At 49.0% G+C, this 23315-nt stretch overlaps 2 protein-coding genes across 3 annotated transcripts; one reads left to right on the forward strand and one right to left on the reverse strand.

Annotated features, from left to right (window-relative positions):
* Window positions 1-306: 306 nt before the first annotated feature.
* On the reverse strand, window positions 307-9294 carry MRPS34 (mitochondrial ribosomal protein S34). The gene is made up of 4 exons (XM_040439324.1): window positions 9081-9294; window positions 3492-3695; window positions 1028-1070; window positions 307-874 (listed from the first exon to the last, which is right to left on the reverse strand). The coding sequence occupies exons 1-4, from the start codon at window positions 9192-9194 to the stop codon at window positions 588-590; spliced, it is 648 nt and encodes a 215-aa protein (XP_040295258.1). The 5' UTR covers window positions 9195-9294; the 3' UTR covers window positions 307-587.
* Window positions 9295-9550: 256 nt separating this feature from the next.
* Window positions 9551-23030, forward strand: EME2 (essential meiotic structure-specific endonuclease subunit 2). 2 transcript variants are annotated; one of them, XR_005780409.1, is made up of 10 exons: window positions 9551-9723; window positions 11611-12242; window positions 12809-12945; window positions 15568-15660; window positions 16226-16338; window positions 17471-17570; window positions 18463-18578; window positions 18724-18794; window positions 22022-22211; window positions 22347-22489. XR_005780409.1 is itself a non-coding variant. In XM_040439314.1 (9 exons), exons 2-9 carry the CDS (start codon window positions 11726-11728, stop codon window positions 22581-22583), a joined length of 1503 nt encoding a protein of 500 aa, XP_040295248.1. In that variant the 5' UTR covers window positions 9551-9723; window positions 11611-11725; the 3' UTR covers window positions 22584-23030. The 2 variants fall into 2 exon arrangements, 1 of the variants encoding a protein (XP_040295248.1); XM_040439314.1 differs by lacking the exon at window positions 18724-18794 and having other exon boundaries at window positions 22347-23030.
* Window positions 23031-23315: the final 285 nt, after the last annotated feature.

Genomic DNA, 23315 nt, shown 5'->3' on the forward strand with positions numbered 1-23315 from the left:
TTCCCCATTTTATAAAGTGATGGCGTATCGCTAGGCCTGACCTCTGGGACCCCCACCATTCCCGAGCATGGAGGGGCTGCAGCGCTGATTGAGCACGTATCCCCTTCACTGTTCCCTGCAGTGGCCATCCAGCTGCACAGGAAAAACAGAAGTGGATGCTGCAGCCTCTCCATTCTCAGGACTGATAGGGGTCCCAGAGGTCGTACCCCTGACCGAAGTGATGCAAAAACAAAGGAATAACCCTTTAAGGACACAGAATGTTTTCGGGTGAAGCAGGCGATATAGGATCAAACATGGCGTCTTACATCATGATATAAATGGAGTTTATTACAGCTCACTACATATGAATGGTCCTGTGCATCAACTGATCACAACCTTTAGTGCCCTGTGCCCCCTATGAACAGCGGGTGCTATTAAAATCACATTATTCATTTACGTGGGACACAGTAGACGCGACCAGAACACCTCCAAACTGGGAGGCCGGAACATGGAGTCTATGGGTTTTCACTGGTGATGCAGACATATGATGCCAAACCTCTAGCACAGCGCCAGGCACCAGGAATGTTCATTAATACAGGAAGTCTTTGTCATACAGGTGTCCCCAAGCGGGCCTTTCTCTCCTCCTCAAACTTCACTCTGGAGAAGATGCGTTTCCTCTGAAGATCCAGCAGAGGTTCACTTATTGGATTCCCTTCCTTCTGCATCTGGGCCAACATCATAGCCCTCAGGAGAGGCGGGTACAGGACACAGGGCGAGGATTCCGGCTCTGGCACAGGCGTGAACGTCTTAAAGTCGTCCTCTTCGTGCCGCGGTACAACGCGCCAGTCGTGGTACACGGCTTTGCTGATCTCGGTCTCCTCAGACTCTTGTTTACCTGGTTGGAGGAGCGAGGGGGGAGAAGTATTATGTAATGGGGTACGTGGCCACGTGGAGCCTCAATCCACCAAGAATGGTATGAAACACCTGCCCGGTGGCTCATTATATAGCCGCGTCCAGAGGGCGAAATGCATCATGGAGATAGACTTACCTCGGAATGTTAAATAACCCCAAGCCTGCCCATAGTCCATATTCTAGAAGAAAACACATGACAGATGCTTAATGATAAAACAAAGCTAATGTTGAAGTACAAACTGGGTGGGAGCAGATTCCTTTATTAGGGTCGGAGCTTCCCTTTTCACAGAGCAAAGGCTTGATGTCTGCAGCCACCACTAGGGGGAGCTTAAGAGCTTATGGGTTTTCTAGGACATAGAAATCGATGACCTATCTTACACAGTGTACAGAGCCAAAAGCAGACAGCGGCGCACACCCTCTAGTGGCTGTGTTGAGTTACTGCAGCTCAGCCCTCATTCTAGTGAATGGGAGCTGAGCTGCAGTAACCAGGAATGGCCACTACGGTGTTAGTTCTAGTGACTGTGGCTCCAGCTAGCAGCTGATTGGCGTGGCTCCCAGGTGTCAAACTCCTCACTGATCCGATACTGATGACCTATTCTAAGGATAACCCCTTTAAAAAGAGGACCTTTCATGGTTTTGTATCATACCTTTACTTGCGGGGTTCCCCCCGCTGATGCTGCCACCCTGCCTGTTTTTTTTTTCAAATATTGCTCCTGCACCCCGCTGTGCCCCCCTGTTAATACTGAGCATCGGTACAGGAAGGAGGAGACGCCAGGGTTTCTCAATGGGCGTCTCCTTCTCCCTGGCTGTGCCGCTATCCAATCACAGCGGAGAGCGCCACAGCCAGGGAGAAGGTGGGGTAATTATTATTTTTTTTCCCTGGCTGTGATTTATCTCAATTAATAAAAAAAACATGAAAAGGTCCTCTAAAGTATTATTGAGTTCAACAGGAGCTATATAAGGCTACTTTCACACCTGCGTTAGGTGCGGATCCGTCTTGTATCTGCACAGACGGATCCGCACCTATAATGCAAACGCTGGTATCCGTTCAGAACGGATCCGTTTGCATTACCATTTTTTTTTTGGTTCATGATAATGCAAACGGATCCGTTTTGACTTACATTGAAAGTCAATGGGAGGCGGATCCGTTTTCAATTGCACCATATTGTGTCAGTAAAAACGGATCCGTCCCCATTGACTCACATTGTAAGTCAGGACGGATCCCTTTGGCTCAGTTTCGTCAGACGGACATCAAAACGCTGCAAGCAGCGTTTTGGTGTCGGCCTCCGGAAAGGAGGCTGAACGGAGGCAAACTGATGCATTCTGAACGGATCCTTATCCATTTAGAATGCATTGGGGCTGAACTGATCCGTTTTGGGCCGCTTGTGAGAGCCTTGAAACGGATCTCACAGGCGGACCCAGAAACGCGAGCGTGAAAGTAGCCTAATCCACATGCAGTGAGCTCCCCCTAGTGGCTGCTGCAGGCTGATATGAATTATCATCACTAACTTTTCAAAAAACTTTTGATATGTCATAGAGATATATCAAAGGTTTTGATGGGTGGGGGTCTGAGCACTCGCATCTCACGCTCTTTCTCCTCACTGCACGAGACGGGCTCCTTAGCAGTCTATGAGCCCGTGTCAATTCAGTCCTCAGCTGCAAGGAAAGAGTGGAATATGCGAGGGCTTCTCTCCCCTTGTTTTAGGGATCAGTGGGGGTCTCAGCGCTCAGCCCCCACTGATCAAAACTTTTGATATGTCTCTATGATATATCAAAAGTTTTTTGAAAAGTTGGTAAGAGTAACTAAACTTTTGAAGACATTTTTGTTAAAATGTCCCTAATGTCATAACAACACTTTTAGTAATATACTTTATTGTTAATAGACTTTACTATCCCGGTGACAGGTTGTAACCATGTACTATGCCAGGATTAGCTGAGCGGAGCGGCTCCTGCTCTGCTAAGCTAACATGCAGGACTTTTATCTTAGCGAAGCAGGCGCCCATGCCTTCTATGGGGAGAGCGCCTGGTGGTGGCCAGACCCGGGGAAACCTGGGATCCTTAAGCCACCACCTTTCCCGCTCCGTTCTCAATATGTCGCTAGGATATGTCCCCATTGTCTGATCAGTACGGGTCTCAGAGGTGGAACCTGCACCTATCAGACAATGGGGACATGCCCCCATTGTCTCAGATGGGAATACCCCTTTAAATGAGCAAATAAGGTCAGAAGATCTGCAATAAGGCTTCACATGAGCCGTCAGCTGATTGGACTGAGAAGTGATACTTGGGAAACAGACTAATCTTTTAACCCTTGTATTTCAAAACCGGAGAAACATTTTCAATCAAGATTAATTGAGAAAATGATTTTTTGTCCAAAATTAGCAAAATGCAATGAAAAAAAATTGCTTTGAAGGTGTCCATAGCCTTTAAGATTCAAACTGATGACCTCTCTAAAATTGGATGGGTCACTGTCTGCTCCTCCACAAGTCACATGCAGTCGTGCCGTGAGAAGCAATGAGGGGGCTTGGGACCCCTGTTCTAGTGATGGTGGGGCCTCAATTGGTTCCTTAAGGGACAACCCTCCTAAATAGCGCAGTTCTCACCTCGGCTGTGTAGTCCACTTTGACCTTTGTTATAGTCCAGTAACAGGGCTCCTTATAGTCCTCCAGCCACGACTTCCTCGTCACCAATCGTCCCACTCCAAACGCTCTTAAGCCAGAAAGCAGAGTGAAAAGTCTCTTCTCGTTCTTTACGTCTTCCCACGCTAAAACAGGCAGACGTTTGCCAGTGAAGGGTCGACTCATAGTCTGTTAAAAGAAACGGTGGGATCCCATAGTCAGACATTAGCGCCAATCAGAACGCCATCACCAACATTAGTAAATAGCCCTACGGAGACCTAATATCCAGGGACAATCTGAGTGAACCTATGAATTGAGTGGGGCTGAGGTGCAATACCAGCACAGCTCATGGAGAGGAGCTGGTTTGGGGAAAAAAAATGCAGGGCCCTGTTTCTAACTATGGCGACTTAAAGTAATGTGAAGTCTGTCATACATGACAAGGTCCATGCTTAGGACAATGAGGTTGCATACTTGCAGACCAGTTGTGTACCTTTTTAAAGGGGTTTTCTAGGAGTACAATATTGATGGCCTGTCCTCCAAACCTACTGGATTTCCAGCGACTTGCCTCAAGAAACGGGACTCTATTCATTTTCATTATGCTGCAATCTTTGCATCTCACAGCTAAAGCGGACGCATAGCCTCAGCCTTAAAGGGGTTTTCCCACAAAAAATATTCTACAGTTATCAAAATAGCCCCTGGATCTGAATACTTTTGTAATTGCATGTAATAAAAAAAATTTGTATAGCCCCTGAGTTATTCAATATAATGTATCTGTATAGCGCCACCTGCTGCTTGTTTTTCTTATTTCTTTGTCCTGCTCACTAAGAAGGCCGCACATGCTCAGTTTCATTCTTCAACTGAAAGGACAGAGCATGGACACGCCCCCTGAGCTGTGATAGGTGGAGCATGGACACGCCCCCTGAGCTGCAGCAGAACAGACACTCCCCTTGAGCTGTGATAGGTGGAGCATGGACACGCCCCCCCTGAGCCGCAGCAGAAAAGACACTCCCCTTGAGCTGTCTGCTTGATATAAATCTAGCAGAGCAATGAATGGGAGATCTCTGGATCCATGTGAGGTACAGGGCTGGTTCTAGCTTTGTTAGAAAGAGATTGTCACGTACTATATGATGTCTGATGATTTTCATTTTTTACATTAGTCATGGGATAACCCCTTTAAAGGAGTATTCAGGTTGTGAGAAATGAGATAACTATTAGATAGGTGGGGGTCCTACCGCTGGGACCTCCACCAATCACAAGAATGGGACCGTGTACCCAGCAGGTTGAGCATGCACACCGCCACGCCATTCATCGCCATGGGAGTTCCGGAAAAAGCCAAGCGCTATACTCCACGTTTTCTGGAACTCCCATAGAGATTATGGAATGGAAGTGTACATGTCCGACCTGCAGGGTACGGGGTCTCCGTCCTTGTGATCAATGGGGTGTCAGAAGTAGGACCCCCACCAATCTAATACTTATCCCCTATCCCATAAGGACCGAAATACCCCTTTAAAGCAAATTCGTCTAGGGCGACTTATCGAGCGGGAGAACACATTGCGATACTGCGTGTAATATGGAACTGTATGACAGACATATGTGCACATCACACGCTATATGGGATTGTATGACAGACATATGTGCACATCACACGCTATATGGGATTGTATGACAGACATATGTGCACATCACACGCTATATGGGATTGTATGACAGACATATGTGCACATCACAGGCTATATGGGATTAAATGACAGACATATGTGCACATCACATGCTATATGGGATTAAATGACAGACATATGTGCACATCACATGCTATATGGGATTGCAAAGAAAAAGGGGGTTAGTCAGCACATCCCAATGCGCAGGGGCACGTTGCTATGGCTGAGAACAAGACTGTTAAACAAAACGTACAATGCAACATCTCTCTGCAAACCAAATAAAGTACAAAAATGCATAATAATTGCAAGTGCTACACTTATAAATTAGAGATGCTTGGCAAATCATTTTGTACAAAATTATTTGAGCCCGTCTGCCGCACGTCAAGGCGATCGCTGTAAGACGGGTTCTTAATAGTGTTGAGCGAACTTGTGTTTTAAGTTCAGCGTCTAAAGTTCGAGTTCAGGTTATCGAAGTATCCCGTTATGGATTCCGCTACCACGGACCATAACGGAATTTAGAATCGATAACGGGATACTTCGATAAGGCCTCTTTCACACTTGCGTTGTTGGGATCCGGCATGCACTTCCGTTGCCGGAGGTGCCTGCCGGATCCGGAAAAACGCAAGTGTACTGAAAGCATTTGAAGACGGAACCGTCTTCCAAATGCTTTCAGTGTTACTATGGCACCCAGGACGCTATTAAGGTCCTGGTTGCCATAGTAGGAGCGGGGAGCGGGGGAGCGGTATACTTACAGTCCGTGCGGCTCCCGGGGCGCTCCAGAATGACGTCAGAGCGCCCCATGCGCATGGATGACGTGATTACATGGATCACGTGATCCATGCGCTTGGGGCGCCCTGACGTCACTCTGGAGCGCCCGGGGAGCCGCACGGACGGTAAGTATACTGCTCCCCCGCTCCCCACTACACTTACCATGGCTGTCAGGACTTTAGCGTCCCGGCAGCCATGGTAACCACTCTGAAAAAGCTAAATGTCGGCTCCGGCAATGCGCCGAAACGACGTTTAGCTTAAGGCCGGATCCGGATCAATGCCTTCCAATGGGCATTAATTCCGGATCCGGCCTTGCGGCAAGTGTTCCGGATTTTTGGCCGGAGCAAAAAGCGCAGCATGCTGCGGTATTTTCTCCGGCCAACAAACGTTCCGTACCGGAACTGAAGACATCCTGATGCATCCTGAACGGATTACTCTCCATTCAGAATGCATTAGGATAATCCTGATCAGGATTCTTCCGGCATAGAGCCCCGACGACGGAACTCTATGCCGGAAAACAAGAACGCAGGTGTGAAAGAGCCCTAACCTGAACTCGAACTTTAGACGCCGAACTTAAAACACAAGTTCGCTCAACACTAGTTCCTAACACTAAATTCGACCTGTTTTGTGCCATGATGGCTATCATACAGTTCAGCGAGTGTAGGTTCCACATGCATGCTGGGCCTGCTTTAATTTCTGTCATTTTTGGTGCCAAAATGGCCTCCATTATATCCAAGGAATGCAGGTACCAACATGCATGCCGGGCCCACTCCACACCACTCCTGGTGCCAAATGGCCACCAACGAATGCAATGAGAGTCCACAACTATATCTCTCCTGGTGCCAAATGGCTTCCAGTAAATGAGGGTCAGCAGGTCAAGCTATATACCCACAGAAAGGCAACATACATGTCATTACCACAGAACTACTGGCTAGGAAGCCGCTGCCTTCTCCTTTGTGTGCTGATCTTCTGCTGAAGATCGGGCAGTGGGAGGATCCAGGACGGGGCATTTATTGTAAAACCTGATTTCCCTAGTAGAATCCCATAGTCATGTTTAAAGTTTAAGCTAACAATCTGAGTTTACAAGGTTTCATAGCCTTAGCTGAATGACAGGAGTTTTTCCGATGGTTTACAGCTTCAGTCTTGAGCTATTGACCATCCATTCCCGTCACTTATACAAGTGTCTCTAGTCCTGCAAAAAACATATTTACTTAATCAGTTATCCGTGAGAGGCGAGGTTAACCATGGGCGTTGCGTTCCCTGTAACAGCGGAACACAACACAATGGAAAGTATAAGTATTGCCGCTCCTTAACTGTGCGTTGCATGCCGTATAGTGAAGCATATGAAAAGCATGCTTCTTCACGGTCACTTAACGTGTTCGTTTTGCGGAACCGTGACGCACTGCATGCATTGGCCTTTATTCTTACAGTAGAGAAGTAAGAAAGAATTTTTCGCAAAAGTGGGGGAAAAATAGCAGTGCGTCTTATGGGGGGCGAATGCTGCGACCGTTCGGTGAATAGGCTGAGAGGGAGGAGGGGCTGGGGGTCGGCATCTGTTTCTGTAATGGCAGCGGGGCCCGGTGCAGTCACTGTATTCTACTACACCGGGCCCCGCTCACTGTAGTAACGGTAATCATATCTAACTTGTGGGTATTGGTAAAGTATTCCAATCATCTTAAATCTAGCGCTGTACTACTTACTACTAAATTCTTGGCAGTCAGGAGTCCGGGTGGGTGCTCGTAGCGTAGCTCACTACGCCACGCGCCTGCTCCGCCCACTTTATGAATGAAGCAGGCACCGGGCCCCACTGCCATTACAGAAACAGATGCCGGCCCCCATTCACTACACAGGGACACTGTTATGGGGGGGGGGGGGGGGGGGGGGGGGATCTGTGGATGACACATAAGATAAGATGCTATATTTGTGCCATCCACAGATGCCCCCCATAACAGTTTCATCCACAGATGCCCCCCATAACAGTGCCATCCACAGATGCCCCCCATAACAGTGCCATCCACAGATGCCCCCCATAACAGTGGCACCCACAGATGCCCCCCATAACAGTGGCACCCACAGATGCCCCCCATAACAGTGGCACCCACAGATGCCCCCATAACAGTGGCACCCACAGATGCCCCCCATAACAGTGGCACCCACAGATGCCCCCATAACAGTGGCACCCACAGATGCCCCCCATAACAGTGCCACCCACAGATGCCCCCCATAACAGTGCCACCCACAGATGCCCCCCATAACAGTGCCACCCACAGATGCCCCCCATAACAGTGCCACCCACAGATGCCCCCCATAACAGTGCCACCCACAGATGCCCCCCATAACAGTGCCACCCACAGATGCCCCCCATAACAGTGCCACCCATAACAGTGGCACCCACAGATGCCCCCCATAACAGTGGCACCCACAGATGCCCCCCATAACAGTGGCACCCACAGATGCCCCCCATAACAGTGGCACCCACAGATGCCCCCCATAACAGTGCCCCCCATAACAGTGGCACCCACAGATGCCCCCCATAACAGTGGCACCCACAGATGCCCCCCATAACAGTGCCACCCACAGATGCCCCCCATAACAGTGCCACCCACAGATGCCCCCCATAACAGTGCCACCCACAGATGCCCCCCATAACAGTGCCACCCACAGATGCCCCCCATAACAGTTTCATCCACAGATGCCTCCCATAACAGTGTCATCCACAGATGCCCCCCATAACAGTGCCACCCAGAGATGCCCCCCATAACAGTGTCATCCACAGACCACCATTAGTTCAAAACCCACCAAAAGCACACCTTTTGGTTCAAAATATTTTTTTTCTTATTTTCTTCCTCAAAAACCATAGGTGCGTCTTATAGGGCGAAAAATACGGAATTAATTATAACTTTTTGTGAATTGGGACATTTAAACAAACTTTTTTATATTCCAATTTAAATGTAGTAGGAGTCGGAGTCGGTTCATTTTTTGCCGACTCCGACTCCAGGTACCCAAAATTGCTTCCGACTCCTCGACTCTGACTCCACAGCCCTGATTGTATGACACACATATGTGCACAATTACTTCACACGGCTCAAGCTGCATGACACAATGTGCCGAACAACCCTCTGTGTAAAAGCAAGGAACAGACAACAACCTCATAGTTGACAGCATAGCGCTGGGAGTCCCGGGGCCGGCTCTTCAGCTCCCTGTACGCCCGGATCTTTCGGGCCATCTCAGCAATGAGCCCCAATTTCTTTTTCTTTGCCATGATCCTGCCCTGCACCCCAGTGACCAGACCACAAGACACGTGAGGGTGACCCCAGAATCTCCGGCAACGTCGCGTCCTGATGACGTCAGCCTGCTGTCAACTAAATCACGTGATGCAAGCAACAGCCTAGCGACGTTCGATTTTTTTTTTTAAATTATCATTATTATTCAACAAACTTTATTTACAATGGTGTAATATACGCCAGCAAATGCATTTCGAATTCATACTGGTGTCTGCTTATTCCGATTATAGTAATATAGTTTGAAGACAAAGAGAAAAAAAAAAAAAGAACACAAAAACCAACCCTGCCTGCTGACGGATGTGCCACGTGACGTGTCCAGACAGGTCACGTGATATAGTCATGGCTAATGTATGGTACAAGGATGGGGAGAATGAAGTTGACTTTGTGATCTAGAGCTGTGGTCTAAAGGGGGAAAGTGCTACACCCCTTGTCCTTTGGAGGAATAACTTTAGGATGATGGGAGTAGTGCAAGATGGAAAAGGAGCAGAGTCTATCTGGTGCCATGTTGTAAGTTGCTGCTGTTCTTTCTGTGTTAAAGGGATTGTCCTACAGGCATGCTCAACCTGCGGCCCTCCAGCTGTTGCAAAACTCCCAACATGCCCGAACAGCCTACAGCAGGGCATTGTGGGAGTTGTAGTTTTACAACAGCTGGAGGGCCGCAGGTTGAGCACGCCTGGCTCTAGAACTAGAAAAACACGACTGACCTGACATTTCTTCTCGCCGCTGTGCCGCACTTCTCCATGGGTTGCCTCTGGTTTTGCAACTCCATTCCATTCAGGTGGATACGGCTGAGCTGCAGTACCACACACAATCTGTAGACAGGAGTGGCGCTGTTTTTGGAAGACACCTCCGTGATTTACTAATTTTGGACGGTACCTTTCAACCGACAATGTCTTCTTTTTGTATTTATTTACCACGACAAGCATCTAGGAATGATAATGGTAGTCATACATTAAGGGGGTTATCCCGTGATTAACCCCTTAAGGGCTCTATTTCACCTTTAAGGACTTGGCCATTTTTTGCAAATCTGACCAGTGTCACTTTAAGTGCTGATAACTAGGGGTGGGCGATATAGGCGATATGCGATATAAATTTGTGCCACGATATGGATTTTGTGCATATCGCCGGACCGCGATATGACCACGGAGCTACCCGTAAGTGATGTAGCTGCACCAGAAGTCACGTGGACGCATTGGAATCAGCTGAAGGAGGGGGTGTGCGCGCTGCGCAAGCGCATTCGGCTAAAGTATAGTAATCTGGCAGAACACCCCCTCCTCCAGCTGATTCCAACGCGTCCACGTGACTTCCGGTGCAGCTACATCACTTCCGGGTATAGACTTTTGTCCGGGTATAGAAAAGTGGCAGAACACCGGCCATATCCGGACCCTATGACTGCACGCTGCGATCCGCCGCAATTAACCCCTCGGTTAATCGCGAAGATCACAGCGTCCTGTCAGAGGTCGGGTGCCGGGAATGTTCTTCAGTTTCTGCATTGGTGGCAGTGGGCAGTTCCGATCGGAGTCCCAGCCGTGTAATGCTGGGTCTCTGATCGGTTACGATGGCAGCCAGGAGTCACGCTACTGAAGTCCTGGCTGCCATGGTATGTTAGTGAGCAGCATTATACTCACGTGCGCCGTGGTCGCCGGTGGCTACAGGGAGGAGGAGACGCTAGCTTTTCTCAGGGGGCGTTTCCTTCTCCCTGGCTGTGATGCACTCTGCCGTGATTGGACAGCTCACAGCCAGGGAGAAGGAAACGCCCCCTGAGAAAAGCTAGCGTCTCCTCCTCCCTGTAGCGATGCTGTCTATTAGCATACAGGGCGCGAAACAAGAATGGGGGGCACAGCAGGGGAACGGAGCAGCCAAGCTGAAAAAATATTACAGCCATGACATCTACTAATAACGCTCTACAGTGCCAGGTACTTATATTGTAATGTCAGGACCGGTGAAAGGTCCCTTCTCAGTATAAAAAGTGATACATAATCTAGTACATGACAGTCTCTTTCTAACAAAGCTAGAACCAGCCCTGTACCTCACATGGGTCCAGAGATCTCCCCATTCATTGCTTCGATTGCTCTGCTTGACTTATATATAGCTGGCAGCTCAGGGGCATGTCCTTTCTGCTGCATCTCTCTCCCTATCAAAGCACAGGAGGCAGCTGAAGGATGAAACTGAGCATGTGCGGCCATTTCCTTGAGCAGGACAAAGAAATAAGAAAAACAAACAGCAGGTGGCGCTATACAGAGACATTTTATTAAATAACTCAGTGGCTATACTAACTTTTTAATTACATGAAATTATAAATCTATCTATCGCCTTCCTTTCTTTCTTTTCCTTTCTCATCTGTTCTTTACTTTGCTCTATAATATACATTTTTTTTTTTTTTGTTATTCTTAGTCTTCCCTTCATCTAACCGACCTAAACCTATGATGATGAAGTCCTCATCTTAACATGAATGACACAATCGATGAAAAAATAAAATAAACCTGATTTATCATAATCACGATTTGTGATGGAAGCAGAACAGGACGCAGGATCTATGTGTAAGACCCCAAGGAAACTAACAAAAAGGGCCAAAACCTGGGAGATATCCGACTCCGAGCCTGAGGAAGACCCCGCCAGCGTTAAGAAGGATGACACCAAGGCTACAGAGTGGCCAAGAAGTAATCAAAGAAGTCTTCAGGAGAAACCAGAAGCCGATGAGATGTCTCAGGATGGAGGTGAGGAGGAAAGAGACTCTGAACCCTCTGCAGAGGTCCTTACATCTACGTTACCGGCGCCACTACCTGCGACCACAACTCCCAGTCCGAATAAAAGAACAAAGAGGAGAAAAAACCCAGAAGAACTGGAGGCTGATAGGATACGGGCAGAAGAACAAAAGAAGGAAAAAGAGGCCAAGAGGCTGGAGAAAGAGAGGATCCGCAATCTGGAGAAGGAGGAGAAGGAGAAACGAAAAGAGTCAGCCCTGGCACTAAAGCTCCTGAGACCGGATCACTGCGGGAAGTACATGACGGTCCAGCTTGATGCAGGTAGGACATGTTGTGGCAGTCTGCTGAGCCTCATGGATGAAAATCAGTGCAGACCTCAACTGGAGATATGGTCCCTACAGACTCGTCCTGTTGGATTTTGTGGCCAGCACTTCCAGTTTTGTCTGCACTGGTTCTCATGGTTCTGCTCCTAAATGCGTTTCCTACCACCATAGGCTTTTATGGCAGTTTTTATGGGAAGAATTGGTCCAAAATCCCCTGTATAGCTTTACAGTGACGTGATAAAATGCTGGTTGCCTGCAGCGACCACTAGAGGGAGCTTACTGCATACAGATGTATACAGCTCTCTGTGAACTCAGTAGTATGCACTGAGCTCCCCCTAGTGGTGCCAAAATGAATTTTATTTAGCTTCATTTTGCAGGCTGCTGTTTGCCTTGTCCTTCCTTCCATGCTTTACATTTCAGCTTTTCTTGTTTGGGTTGGCCCCTGTGTATAAGCACCAGGAATTCATTGTATGGAGAGTATGTTCATCGCAGCAAGGGCACAATACTAATGCGGAAAAGAATATTGCCCGCTGCTGATATACTGAACTCCATTTTTCCCCCTAGCTCTTCTTCAGGATGCCGGATGTGAAGATCTGCTGGACTCCCTGAGAACGGCCGGTTATAATTACTCCATAGAGCCGCACTCCGCGCCCTACAGTGTCACTTGGAGGAGAGAGATGCCGGGAGACTGGACGTGTGTGGTGAGATGAGATTTATAACTGGAGCACGAGGATCTGCAACCTTCGACACTGCAGCCGTGGTGAAACTGCGACTCCCAGCATTTGCTTGGCCGCTCTAGGAACTCCTATAGAAGTGAATGGAGCATGTTGGGAGTTGTGGTTTCACTACAGCTGGAGATTGCTGACCCCCTGCTGTAGCACGTGGGGTGATTTTTAAAAAACTTGTGCAAAGGAACATCAGCGGAGTTACTCATTGCAACCAACTCCACTTTTTCTTTTTACCAGTTGCTTTTCACTTGAGGAAGGGGGGCTGTGTATCGGTGCTGCTCTCATGCTCCTGTCCCCATGTTGTGGTTAGGGGTCTGTATCGGTGCTGCTCTCATGCTCCGGTGTCCATGTTGTGTTTGGGGGTCAGTATCTATGCTGCTCTCATGCTCCTGTCCCCATGTTGTCATTGAGGGTCGGTATCTGTGCTGCTCCTATTCTCCGCTCCCCATGTTGTGTTTGGGGGTCTGTATCGGTGCTGTTCTCATGCTCCGCTCCCCACGTTGTGTTTGGGGGTCAGTATTGGTGCTGCTCCTATTCTCCGCTCCCCATGTTATGGTTGGGGGTCAGTATCGGTGCTGCTCTCATGCTCCTGTCCCTATGTTGCGGTCGGTATTGGTGCTGCTCTCATGCTCTGCTCCCCATGTTGTGTTTGAGGGTCAGTATTGGTGCTGCTTTGATGCTCTGGTTATCATGTTGGGGGTAGGTATCAGTGCTGCTCTAATGCTCCGGTCCTCATGTTGTGGTTGTGGGTTGGTATCAGTGCTGCTCTCGTGCTCCTGTCCCAATGTTGTAGTTGGGGGTCGGTGTTGTTGCTGCTCTCATGCTCCGCTCTCCATGTTGTGGTTGGGGGTTGGTATCAGTGCTGCTCTCGTGCTCCTGTCCCCATGTTTTGGTTGGGGGGTTGGTGTTGCTCTCATGCTCTGCTCCCCATGTTGTGTTTGGGGGTCTGTATCGGTGCTGTTCTCATGCTCCGCTCCCCACGTTGTGTTTGGGGGTCAGTATTGGTGCTGCTCCTATTCTCCGCTCCCCATGTTATGGTTGGGGGTCAGTATCGGTGCTGCTCTCGTGCTCCTGTCCCAATGTTGTAGTTGGGGGCCGGTGTTGTTGCTGCTCTCATGCTCCGCTCTCCATGTTGTGGTTGGGGGTTGGTATCAGTGCTGCTCTCGTGCTCCTGTCCCCATGTTTTGGTTGGGGGGTTGGTGTTGGTGCTGCTCTAGTGCTCCTGTCCCCATGTTTTGGTTGGGGGGTTGGTGTTGGTGCTGCTCTCATTCTCTGCTTCCCGTTTTGTGGTTGGGGGTCGGTATCAGTGCTGCTCTCGTGCTCCTGTCCCAATGTTGTGGTTGGGGGGTCGGTGTTGGTGCTGCTCTCATGCTCCGCTCTCCATGTTGTGGTTGGGGGTCAGTATCTGTGCTGCTCTTATGCTCTTGTCCCCATGTTGTGGTTGGGGGTCGGTATCAGTGCTGCTCTCGTGCTCCTGTCCCAATGTGGTTGGGGGGTCGGTGTTGGTGCTGCTCTCATGCTCCGCTCTCCATATTGTGGTTGGGGGTCGGTATCTGTGCTGCTCTTATGCTCCGGTCCCCATGTTGTGGTTGGGGGTCGGTATCAATGCTGCTCTCGTGCTCCTGTCCCAATGTATTTGGGGGGTCGGTGTTGGTGCTGCTCTCATGCTCCGCTCTCCATGTTGTGGTTGGGGGTCGGTATCTGTGCTGCTCTCATGTGCCGCTCTCCATGTTGTGGTTGGGGGTCGGTATCTGTGCTGCTCTCATGCTCCTGTCCCCATGTTGTGGTTGGGGGTCGGTATCAGTGCTGCTCTCGTGCTCCTGTCCCCATGTTGTGGTTGGGGGTTGGTATCAGTGCTGCTCTCGTGCTCCTGTCCCAATGTTGTGGTTGGGGGGTCTGTATCTGTGCTGCTCTCATGCTCTGCTCTCCATATTGTGGTTGGGAGTCGGTATCTGTGCTGCTCTTATGCTCCGCTCTCCATATTGTGGTTGGGGGTCGGTATCTGTGCTGCTCTTATGCTCCTGTCCCCATGTTGTGGTTGGGGGTCGGTATCAATGCTGCTCTCGTGCTCCTGTCCCAATGTTGTGGTTGGGGGGTTGGTATCGGTGCTGCTCTCATGCTCCGCTCTCCATGTTGTGGTTGGGGGTCGGTATCTGTGCTGCTCTCATGCGCCGCTCTCCATGTTGTGGTTGGGGGTCGGTATCTGTGCTGCTCTCATGCTCTTGTCCCCATGTTGTGGTTGGGGGTCGGTATCAGTGCTGCTCTCATGCTCTTGTCCCCATGTTGTGGTTGGGGGTCGGTATCAGTGCTGCTCTCGTGCTCCTGTCCCCATGTTGTGGTTGGGGGTTGGTATCAGTGCTGCTTTCGTGCTCCTGTCCCAATGTTGTGGTTGGGGGGTCGGTATCTGTGCTTCTCTCATGCTCTGCTCTCCATATTGTGGTTGGGGGTCGGTATCTGTGCTGCTCTTATGCTCCGCTCTCCATATTGTGGTTGGGGGTTGGTATCGGTGCTGCTCTCATGCTCCTGTCACCATGTTGTGATTGGGAGTCGGTATTGGTGCTGCTCTCATGCTCCGCTCTCCGTGCTGTTTTGCAGGAGGGTCTGGAGCTTTGCAGGGGAGAAGAAGATGAAATGCTGATACTGGTGGACCCTAAAGATTTTCTCACGAGTGTTCGCTGCTTCATTCAGGTAACGTCTCATATCTAATCTTATATAGGACCCCTACCGATTACAAAAAGCAGGGGTCCTCAAGCCCCCTTGTCTGGATGGAGCGGAACTGCGCATGTGTGACCACCCCTGCATTTCTATGGGACCGACAGATTGCTGTACTCGCTGGTCACACATGGGCCATTCCGCTCCATTAACACAGGATCATTCTCATGATCGGTGGTCCCACCGGTCGGTTCCCCAGCGATCATACATCGATCACCTGTCATCTACAAGTAGTGGTAGAATGGAGTCATTAATGCGACTCCTCAGTGACCTCCATGTTTCCCTATGAGGGAAGACGCTGTACCCTGTGCCAGCGGTAATGCCGTGATACACGTGCGCCCGTGGAGCCCTGGCCTAAATATGTGGTATTTTCCAGGTTCCAGGCAATGGTTTGCAGCCGCCATAAATAATACGAGAAAACCTATGTGTTCAGGGCTGTAGGAAAGCTGGGTGGCATCCCCCTGTGTAAAGTGTTAACAGCTTCACGGAAGGCCGGGGATTATGGCGATGGCTTGTAATATTACCGCTCTGTACATTGCAGGCACCAGTGACCTCCAGCAATACTGAAACCATGGGGCCTGCGTTTGGATTTGCTAAAAAATACCCCAATAAGAAGATCACATTGGTTATTTTGGGACTCCAAGAATACCGGAGGCAAGTAATGTCATCTTCATCGACGTGTAGTCTCTGCAGTGCTTGGGGCCTCCTATCTCGTATCTCACAGCAGATGGGAGGACGCCATGTCCCCACCATGTAGTGCCCGCCACCGTCATGCAAGGTCTCTATGATAACACTGCACCTGGCAGAAATCTGAAAAGGCGTGTTGTCATCAGAATAGCTCAGTGGTGCAGCCTCAGGCTTTGGGCCTGTAACTTCAAGCGGGACTATATCGGCATAGAAATAAGATATTAAAGAGATTTTTCTGGGATTTAAATGTTAATGACCTATCCTTAGAATAAGTCTTCAGAATCTGATTAGTGGAGGTCCAACTCCCGGCACCCCCGCCAATCCGCTGTGTGAAAAGGACGTAGCGCTGCGGCCTGTTCCTAGACCAGTGATGTCACATTCATCGGTCACGTGGCCCAGGTGCAGCTCAGTCCTATTCAAGTGAACGGCTTGAGCTGCAATACCGAGCATAGCCGTTATACAGTGGACGGCACTGTGCTTGGTAAGCTGTGAGGAGGCCGTGGTGTTCACTGAGGTGTCGTGGCCTCTGCAGACAGGTCAGACCCCCACCGACCAACTATTGATGACCTATCCTAAGGATAGGCCAAAACATGTTTTAGTCCCGGAAGACCCCTTTTAAAATAGTGTTATTGAAGTGAATGTGGCTGAGCTGCAATACCACATATAACCTGTGAGGCGCCCTTTTTTTTTTTTAGAAAAAAGCAGCCATGCTTTTTTTAAGGGGATTTTCGTATGGGATAGATAGGCTATCAATATGTACCCCTTACGACCAGCTGTTTGAAAAAGCCATGGTGCTGTAGTAGCGCCGTGGCTTCTTCCTAGGCCACGTCATGTTTATTGATCAAGTGGCCTAGGCACAGCTCTGTCCCATTCAAGTGAATGGAGCTGAGCTGCAATACCAAGCACAGCCACTATACACAGTACGGCTCTGTGCTTGGGAAGCTGTGTGCCCCACAGGTTCCTCAAACAGCTGATCGGCGAGGGCCCCGGGCGTCAGATCCCCCCCACCCATCACATATTGATGACCTATCCTCAGGTCTCATCAGAGAACCCCTTTAATGACTAGACTCTTTGATAAGAATTTGATTTGTGCTCCTAGATGTCAGAGACTGTCTCACAAAATGGAGAGACATTCGCTGGAGGGGAAAGCGAGGCGTGACCTGGAAGACAGTTGGGTGACGTGGAGGCAGATTGACGAGGTGAGGTGACTTACTGGTTTTATTAGATATAGTAGAGTAAAAATGGCGACACAGGTAGACTGTCTCTGTAGCCCAAAGCAACCAATCACAGTGCAGCTTTCATTTCTCACAGTGCTTTTGAACCATGAAAGCTGGGCTCTGATTGGTCCCTATGGGCAGCAAAGACAGCTTTTTCATTTGGACCGTTCAAAGGGGCCCTAAACCTTACCTGAAACCGCAAAGGTGCAGCATCGCGTCTCAGAGGGCGCTGCTCGGCTTTTCCAGGGTGCGGAGTACGGATCCTAAATGCTTTTTATGGATCCATAATCCACATGCAGTCGAGCAGAGCCAATGAAACCTGTAGGCGCTGGGCCCTCAGAGATGCGATGCTGCGCCATCATGGTTTCAACAAAAGTTTAGGTCCCCTTTAAATTTGCCCGATCAAGTTCAGTAGCAAAGTTTGCTTCGTTTTAACCCCTTAAAGCATCTCTGAATGGGGCGATAGTGCGCGTGTTGATCCTCCCGCTCCATTCGCTTTTATGGGGCGGACATAGAAAATGCTTTGTTGGTACGATAGTAATGAATGGAGGGGTGGACAGACACGCTGAGAGGGGACTTGAAAACTATTTGGATCACAGGGGGTCCAGAGGTTGGGCCCTCCCCCACAATCCGATTTCCCCCACCTATCCTATGTTTTGTGGGATAACCACTTTAATGACCACTAATATGCACCGTACATGTCAGAGGTCAAGCAGTGGTGCCAGTCGCAGTTACGGGCCCCAGCACTTCCTCCGCATCTCCTGGTATCGATAGCAATGTTGTCAGTCGCCTATAGGGTCATCTTCTGAAGAAATGCATTGGTGCCTGCTCACAGTGGAGCGTTATCCTGACATCTTGGTGTGTGGGCGGCCAGGCGCTTGTGTTTCTACAGCTGTATTACAACATGGAGGTGTTAAACCTGGAGACATGGAAGCAGTTTGGGCAGCATGTGTGCGCCGTGACGAAGAGTGTGGCTCAGCGCCCATTTCGGTAAGTTTAAAGATAACTGTGCTCCGTGGGCAATTACTCAACGACAGTAGTTATTTTTGGTGGAAAGAAGATTTACAAAACGTGGCCAGCAGATGTCACTAGAGAGAGCAAAATTAGGCCTAATGCACATGACCGTGTTTTGCAGATCGCACTCGGACCCATTCATTTCTATAGGCCCGCAAAAAAGAAGAATGGACAGCACACAGATGTCATCCGGTGTGTCCGTTCTGCAAGTGATAAAACATGCCCTATTCTGGTTTCTTTTGCGGACAAGAATAGTTAGTTCTTAGTGGTGGGAGCAAGAAAAATGCAGATTGCACGCAGAAGGTGTCCGTATTTTGCAGATCCGTAGTTAGCGGACACTGCATGAGGCCAAAGGCTGCTTTTTTTTCTGCCTATATTAGGACCCTTTCAGACGAGCGAGTCTCACGCATCTGACTCCTCGCAGCAGCTCCCTTCCGGACCTCCCAGCACTCACTGGGTCGCATAGCATTATATTGATTTATGATGCTATGTAACCCTTAGAGGTCTGGAATGTATTGGATAACACTGACATAATGCTGTCGCTGTTATACAATACATTCCAGAACTGTAAGGGTTACATGACATCATAAATCAGTCTACTGCTATGCGACCCAGTCAGTGCTGGGAGGTCAGGACGGGAGCTGCTGCGAGGAGTCCGATGCGTGAGACTCGCTCATCTGAACGGGGGCCTTAGGTATACATCACCCAGACCTTGCAATTAATCAGAGCAGCATAGAACAATATGGTGTTCTGACGAGTTGTGGGAGGTCCGGGTGTTGCTTACATGTGTAGCATGGGCGCAAAAAAAAAAAAAAAAAAAAAAACACCCATTAAGTCCTCAGACAGAATCTAGAGTAGCCAGCAGGGGGCCCCACTGACTCTTGCAAATAAAAGTGTAGATCAGGGATGCTCATCTTGTGGCTCTCCAGCTGTTGTAAAACTACAACTCCCACCATGCCCTGCTGTAGGCTGTTAGCAGTAGGCTGTCTGGGCATGCTGGGAGTTGTAGTTTTGCAACAGCTGGAGGGCTGCAGGTTGGGCATCCCTGGTCGAGATTATGAATCTCCATACAGTATGTAAAATGTGATGGTCATACACATTAGATAATTTCACCATGCCTTTTGCTCTCAAGGGGGATAAGCCACAGCCTATTCCTCCCGTCCCATTGAGAACACAAACATACATGTGTACAGTCCTGATCGAAAGTTTAAGACCACTTGAAAAATGGCAAAGAATCCTATTTAGCATGGCTGGATCTTAACAAGGTTCCAAATAGAGCTTCAACATGCAACAAGAAGAAATGGGAGTGAGACAAAACATTTTTTGAGCATTCAATTTAAGGAAAACAACGAATAAACTGAAACAGGCTGTTTTTCAGCTGATCAAAAGTTTAGGACCACACCTCCCAAAAAAAACTAAACCCCCCCAAAACAGAAATCCAACTTCCAAACATGAACTCAGTAATGAGTAGCTCCGCTGTTATTGTTTCGGCATGCTTGATGCAAGCGTTTCCATGAGGTGAGTGGGAACATTTCTCCAAGTGGTGAAGACGGCCGCACGAAGGCCACCTACTGTCTGGGACTGTTGTCCATTTTTGTAAACTTCCCTTGCCATCCATCCCCAAAGGTTCTCAATTGGATTTAGATCAGGGGAACACGCAGGATGGGCCAAAAGAGTGATGTTATTCTCCTGGAAGAAGTCCCTTGTCCTGCGGGCATTGTGTACTGTAGTGTTGTCCTTTTGAAAAACCCAGTTGTTACCACACAGACGAGGGCCCTCAGTCATGAGGAATGCTCTCTGCAACATCTGGACATAGCCAGCGGCCGTTTGACGCCCCTGCACTTCCCGAAGCTCCATTGTTCCACTGAAGGAAAAAGCCCCCCAGACCATTATGGCGCCCCCTCCACTGTGGCGCGTAGAAAACATCTCAGGTGGGATCTGCTTGTCATGCCAGTAACGTTGGAAACCATCAAGGTTAAATTTTTTCTCATTAGAGAATAAAACTTTCTTCCACCTTTGAATGTCCCATGTTTGGTGCTCTCTTGCAAAGTCCAAACGAGCAGTTCTGTGGCGTTCAAGGAGACGAGGTCTTTGAAGACGTTTTTTGTTTTTGAAGCCCTTCCGTCTCAGATGCCGTCTGATGGTTATGGGGCTGCAGTCAGCACCAGTAAGGGCCTTAATTTGGGTCGAGGATCGTCTAGTGTCTTGACGGACAGCCAATTGGATCCTCCGGCTCAGTGCTGGTGAAATTTTCTGGGGTCTTCCACTTGACTTTTTTGTTCCATAACCCTCAGGATCATTTAAGAAATTCCAAATGACTGTCTTACTGCGTCCCACCTCAGCAGCGATGGCGCGCTGTGAGTGACCCTGCTTATGCAGCTCAACAACCCGACCACGTTCAAAAAGGGAGAGTTTTTGCCTTTGCCATCACAACGTGTGACTACCTGACAGAAAGTGACAATGAATCCACATCTTTGCACAGATTTGGCCTTTTAAAGGCATGTGGTCCTAAAATTTTGATCAGCTGAAAAACAGCCTCTTTCAGTTTATTTGTTGTTTTCATTAAATTGAATGCTCAAAAAATGTTTTGTCTCACTCCCATTTCTTCTTGTTGCATGTTGAAGCTCTACTTGGAACCTTGTTAAGATCCAGCCGTGCTAAATAGGATTTTTTGCCATTTTTCAAGTGGTCTTAAACTTTTGATCAGGACTGTATTTTGGGGGGTTGTCGGGAGGAATAGAAACAGCAGGAATTTTATTACATCAGACATTTGTGGTGTTATAGTTTGTACAGATTCCTGCAAATCTGTAAACCTTTTCGCACCACATTTTAGGTCCAACATTCTATGCTGATTCAATGATTGATATATTATATCTTGGTAATGTTCAGAGCACGATAACGATTTGGCTGCAGGTAGCCACCACTAGAGGGAGCTTTAAGGGATTTCCAGCTTTTTGGACTTTTTTCCTGCTGTACCTGACGAAAAACATACTCTCCTGACGCTGCACCATTCCACCTCCCTTCAGTGTTTTTCCAGCCCTCGTCCTGTAAACTTCCAGACTGACAAGGTCACGTGTGCCGCTGCAGCCAATGACTAGTCATGTGCCGTCTGGGGACGTGTGACTACTGAGGCCAGTGATTGGCTGCACTGGTAAATATGACCTGTCCGTCTGGAAGTTTACAGGACAAGGACTGGGAAGACTATTGAAAGAATCTGAGGACCACTGTAAGCAATTGGTGGGGGGTCTCAGAACCTATACCCCCACCAATTAAAACTTCTGAGACTGACCTGTCAAAAGTTTTTAAAAATTATGGATTTTTTTTTAAGAAGTTCTAGACCTTCTTAAACAGAGTTCTGGTCAAGGGTGGACATTGGGTGGCTTTGCTCCATTACATCTTGTCATAATTCATCCCTGCAGGAGACACTGGGAGGCTCAGTCGTACTCATTCTGCACCTCCGCAGGGAGCTGGCGCGGGTGGGGTCCTCGGGGGTCGCTTACAGGTTTACCCTTGGTTTGGAGGAGACAAATTCAGCAGTTGAACAGGGTTAGTCCAGCGATGGCGGCGGCCGTAACTGAGGCCTATCCTTCACCGCAGCTGCTTATGCAGGTCAGTACCTCAGCAGTAACGTGACTACTACCCCCAGCATGCACTGATGGAAATCTATACAGACTCGCTGTAAATCCCACTGAATATGTATTTGGAGTGCGAAATCCCTTGTGCTGACATTCTCCCCCCTTCCAGGCTTATGCAGGGTGCAATACAGAACGGGAGAAACTCTCTCTCCTTTCTGATCTGCGGGTGCCACGTAACACAGGGGCCACTGAAGAAGGCGAGGACCCGGACGACGATGCCAGCAGCACCCTAGGTAAAGAGCCAGCCGCAGGGAAAGAGCGGCGAATCGGTCCAGACATATCCCGGCGGATCTGGCTATTCATGACTGCAACAAATCCGGAGCTGGTGCTGGATCTGAACTCCTAGCACACGGATCTGTAATGATGCAGAGGTGTCCGACATTCCCCTCTGTAGGTGCAAGGCTATGAAAGTTATTTGGTGCTTTTCTTTTTTTTTTTTTTTCTACCCCCCCCCCCTTCAAAACAAATGTAATTAAAATATATAACTTATGAATAATGTAGTTGTTCTGTGCCTGCCGATCCTGTGCTGTAAGGCAGAGGGGGGGGCACGTCACTACGGCATACCTTCAGTCTTTGCTGCAGTTAGACTCATGTTTTTTTTGTTTCTTAAAGGGTTTGTACACCTTTTGCAACCATGTTTTTGTTAAAGGGGGTTGGCTCAGACACGGGTGGAGTATCGCTAGGATACGCCATCCATGTCAGATGGGAGCGGGTCCCAGAAGTAGGACCCACAACTATCTTCTGAATAGGACCCGCAAAATGAATGGAGAGCAGCCATGAATGGACAGCCACCCTCTGCTCACAGTTATGGGAGTTCAAAAAATAGCCGAGCACCGGCCCACCTATTTCCAGCAGTCCCATAGCTGTGAATAGAGAGCGCACTGCGCAAGCGCGGCCACCCTGTGGTCACCACTGTGGGAGTTCAGAAAATTTCTAAGCACCAGCTCGCCTATTTCCAGCAGTCCCAAAGTGGTGAACAGACAAGTAGCTGTGCATGCGCAGTACGGTCTCCATTCACCACTAGGGGACTCCTGAAAATAGTTGAGTGCTACGCTCCCCTTCACTTTGGGGGCCCCGT

This window comes from Bufo bufo, chromosome 7 (assembly GCF_905171765.1).
Source record: "Bufo bufo chromosome 7, aBufBuf1.1, whole genome shotgun sequence".
NCBI classification, from domain to species: Eukaryota; Metazoa; Chordata; class Amphibia; order Anura; family Bufonidae; genus Bufo; species Bufo bufo.

What these genes read in the sequence shown, in the direction of transcription:
- MRPS34 (XM_040439324.1), bottom strand. Translation starts at nt 9,194, where the DNA reads ATGGCAAAGAAAAAGAAATTGGGGCTCATTGCTGAGATGGCCCGAAAG. An exon ending in GCTATGCTGTCAACTATGAG is followed by an intron (nt 3,696 to 9,080) that starts GTTGTTGTCTGT and finishes TTCTTTTAACAG; the next exon opens with ACTATGAGTCGACCCTTCAC. An exon ending in AAGTGGACTACACAGCCGAG is followed by an intron (nt 1,071 to 3,491) that starts GTGAGAACTGCG and finishes GTTTTCTTCTAG; the next exon opens with AATATGGACTATGGGCAGGC.
- EME2 (XM_040439314.1), top strand. Translation starts at nt 11,726, where the DNA reads ATGGAAGCAGAACAGGACGCAGGATCTATGTGTAAGACCCCAAGGAAA. An exon ending in CGGGAGACTGGACGTGTGTG is followed by an intron (nt 12,946 to 15,567) that starts GTGAGATGAGAT and finishes GCTGTTTTGCAG; the next exon opens with GAGGGTCTGGAGCTTTGCAG. An exon ending in GGACTCCAAGAATACCGGAG is followed by an intron (nt 16,339 to 17,470) that starts GCAAGTAATGTC and finishes TTGTGCTCCTAG; the next exon opens with ATGTCAGAGACTGTCTCACA.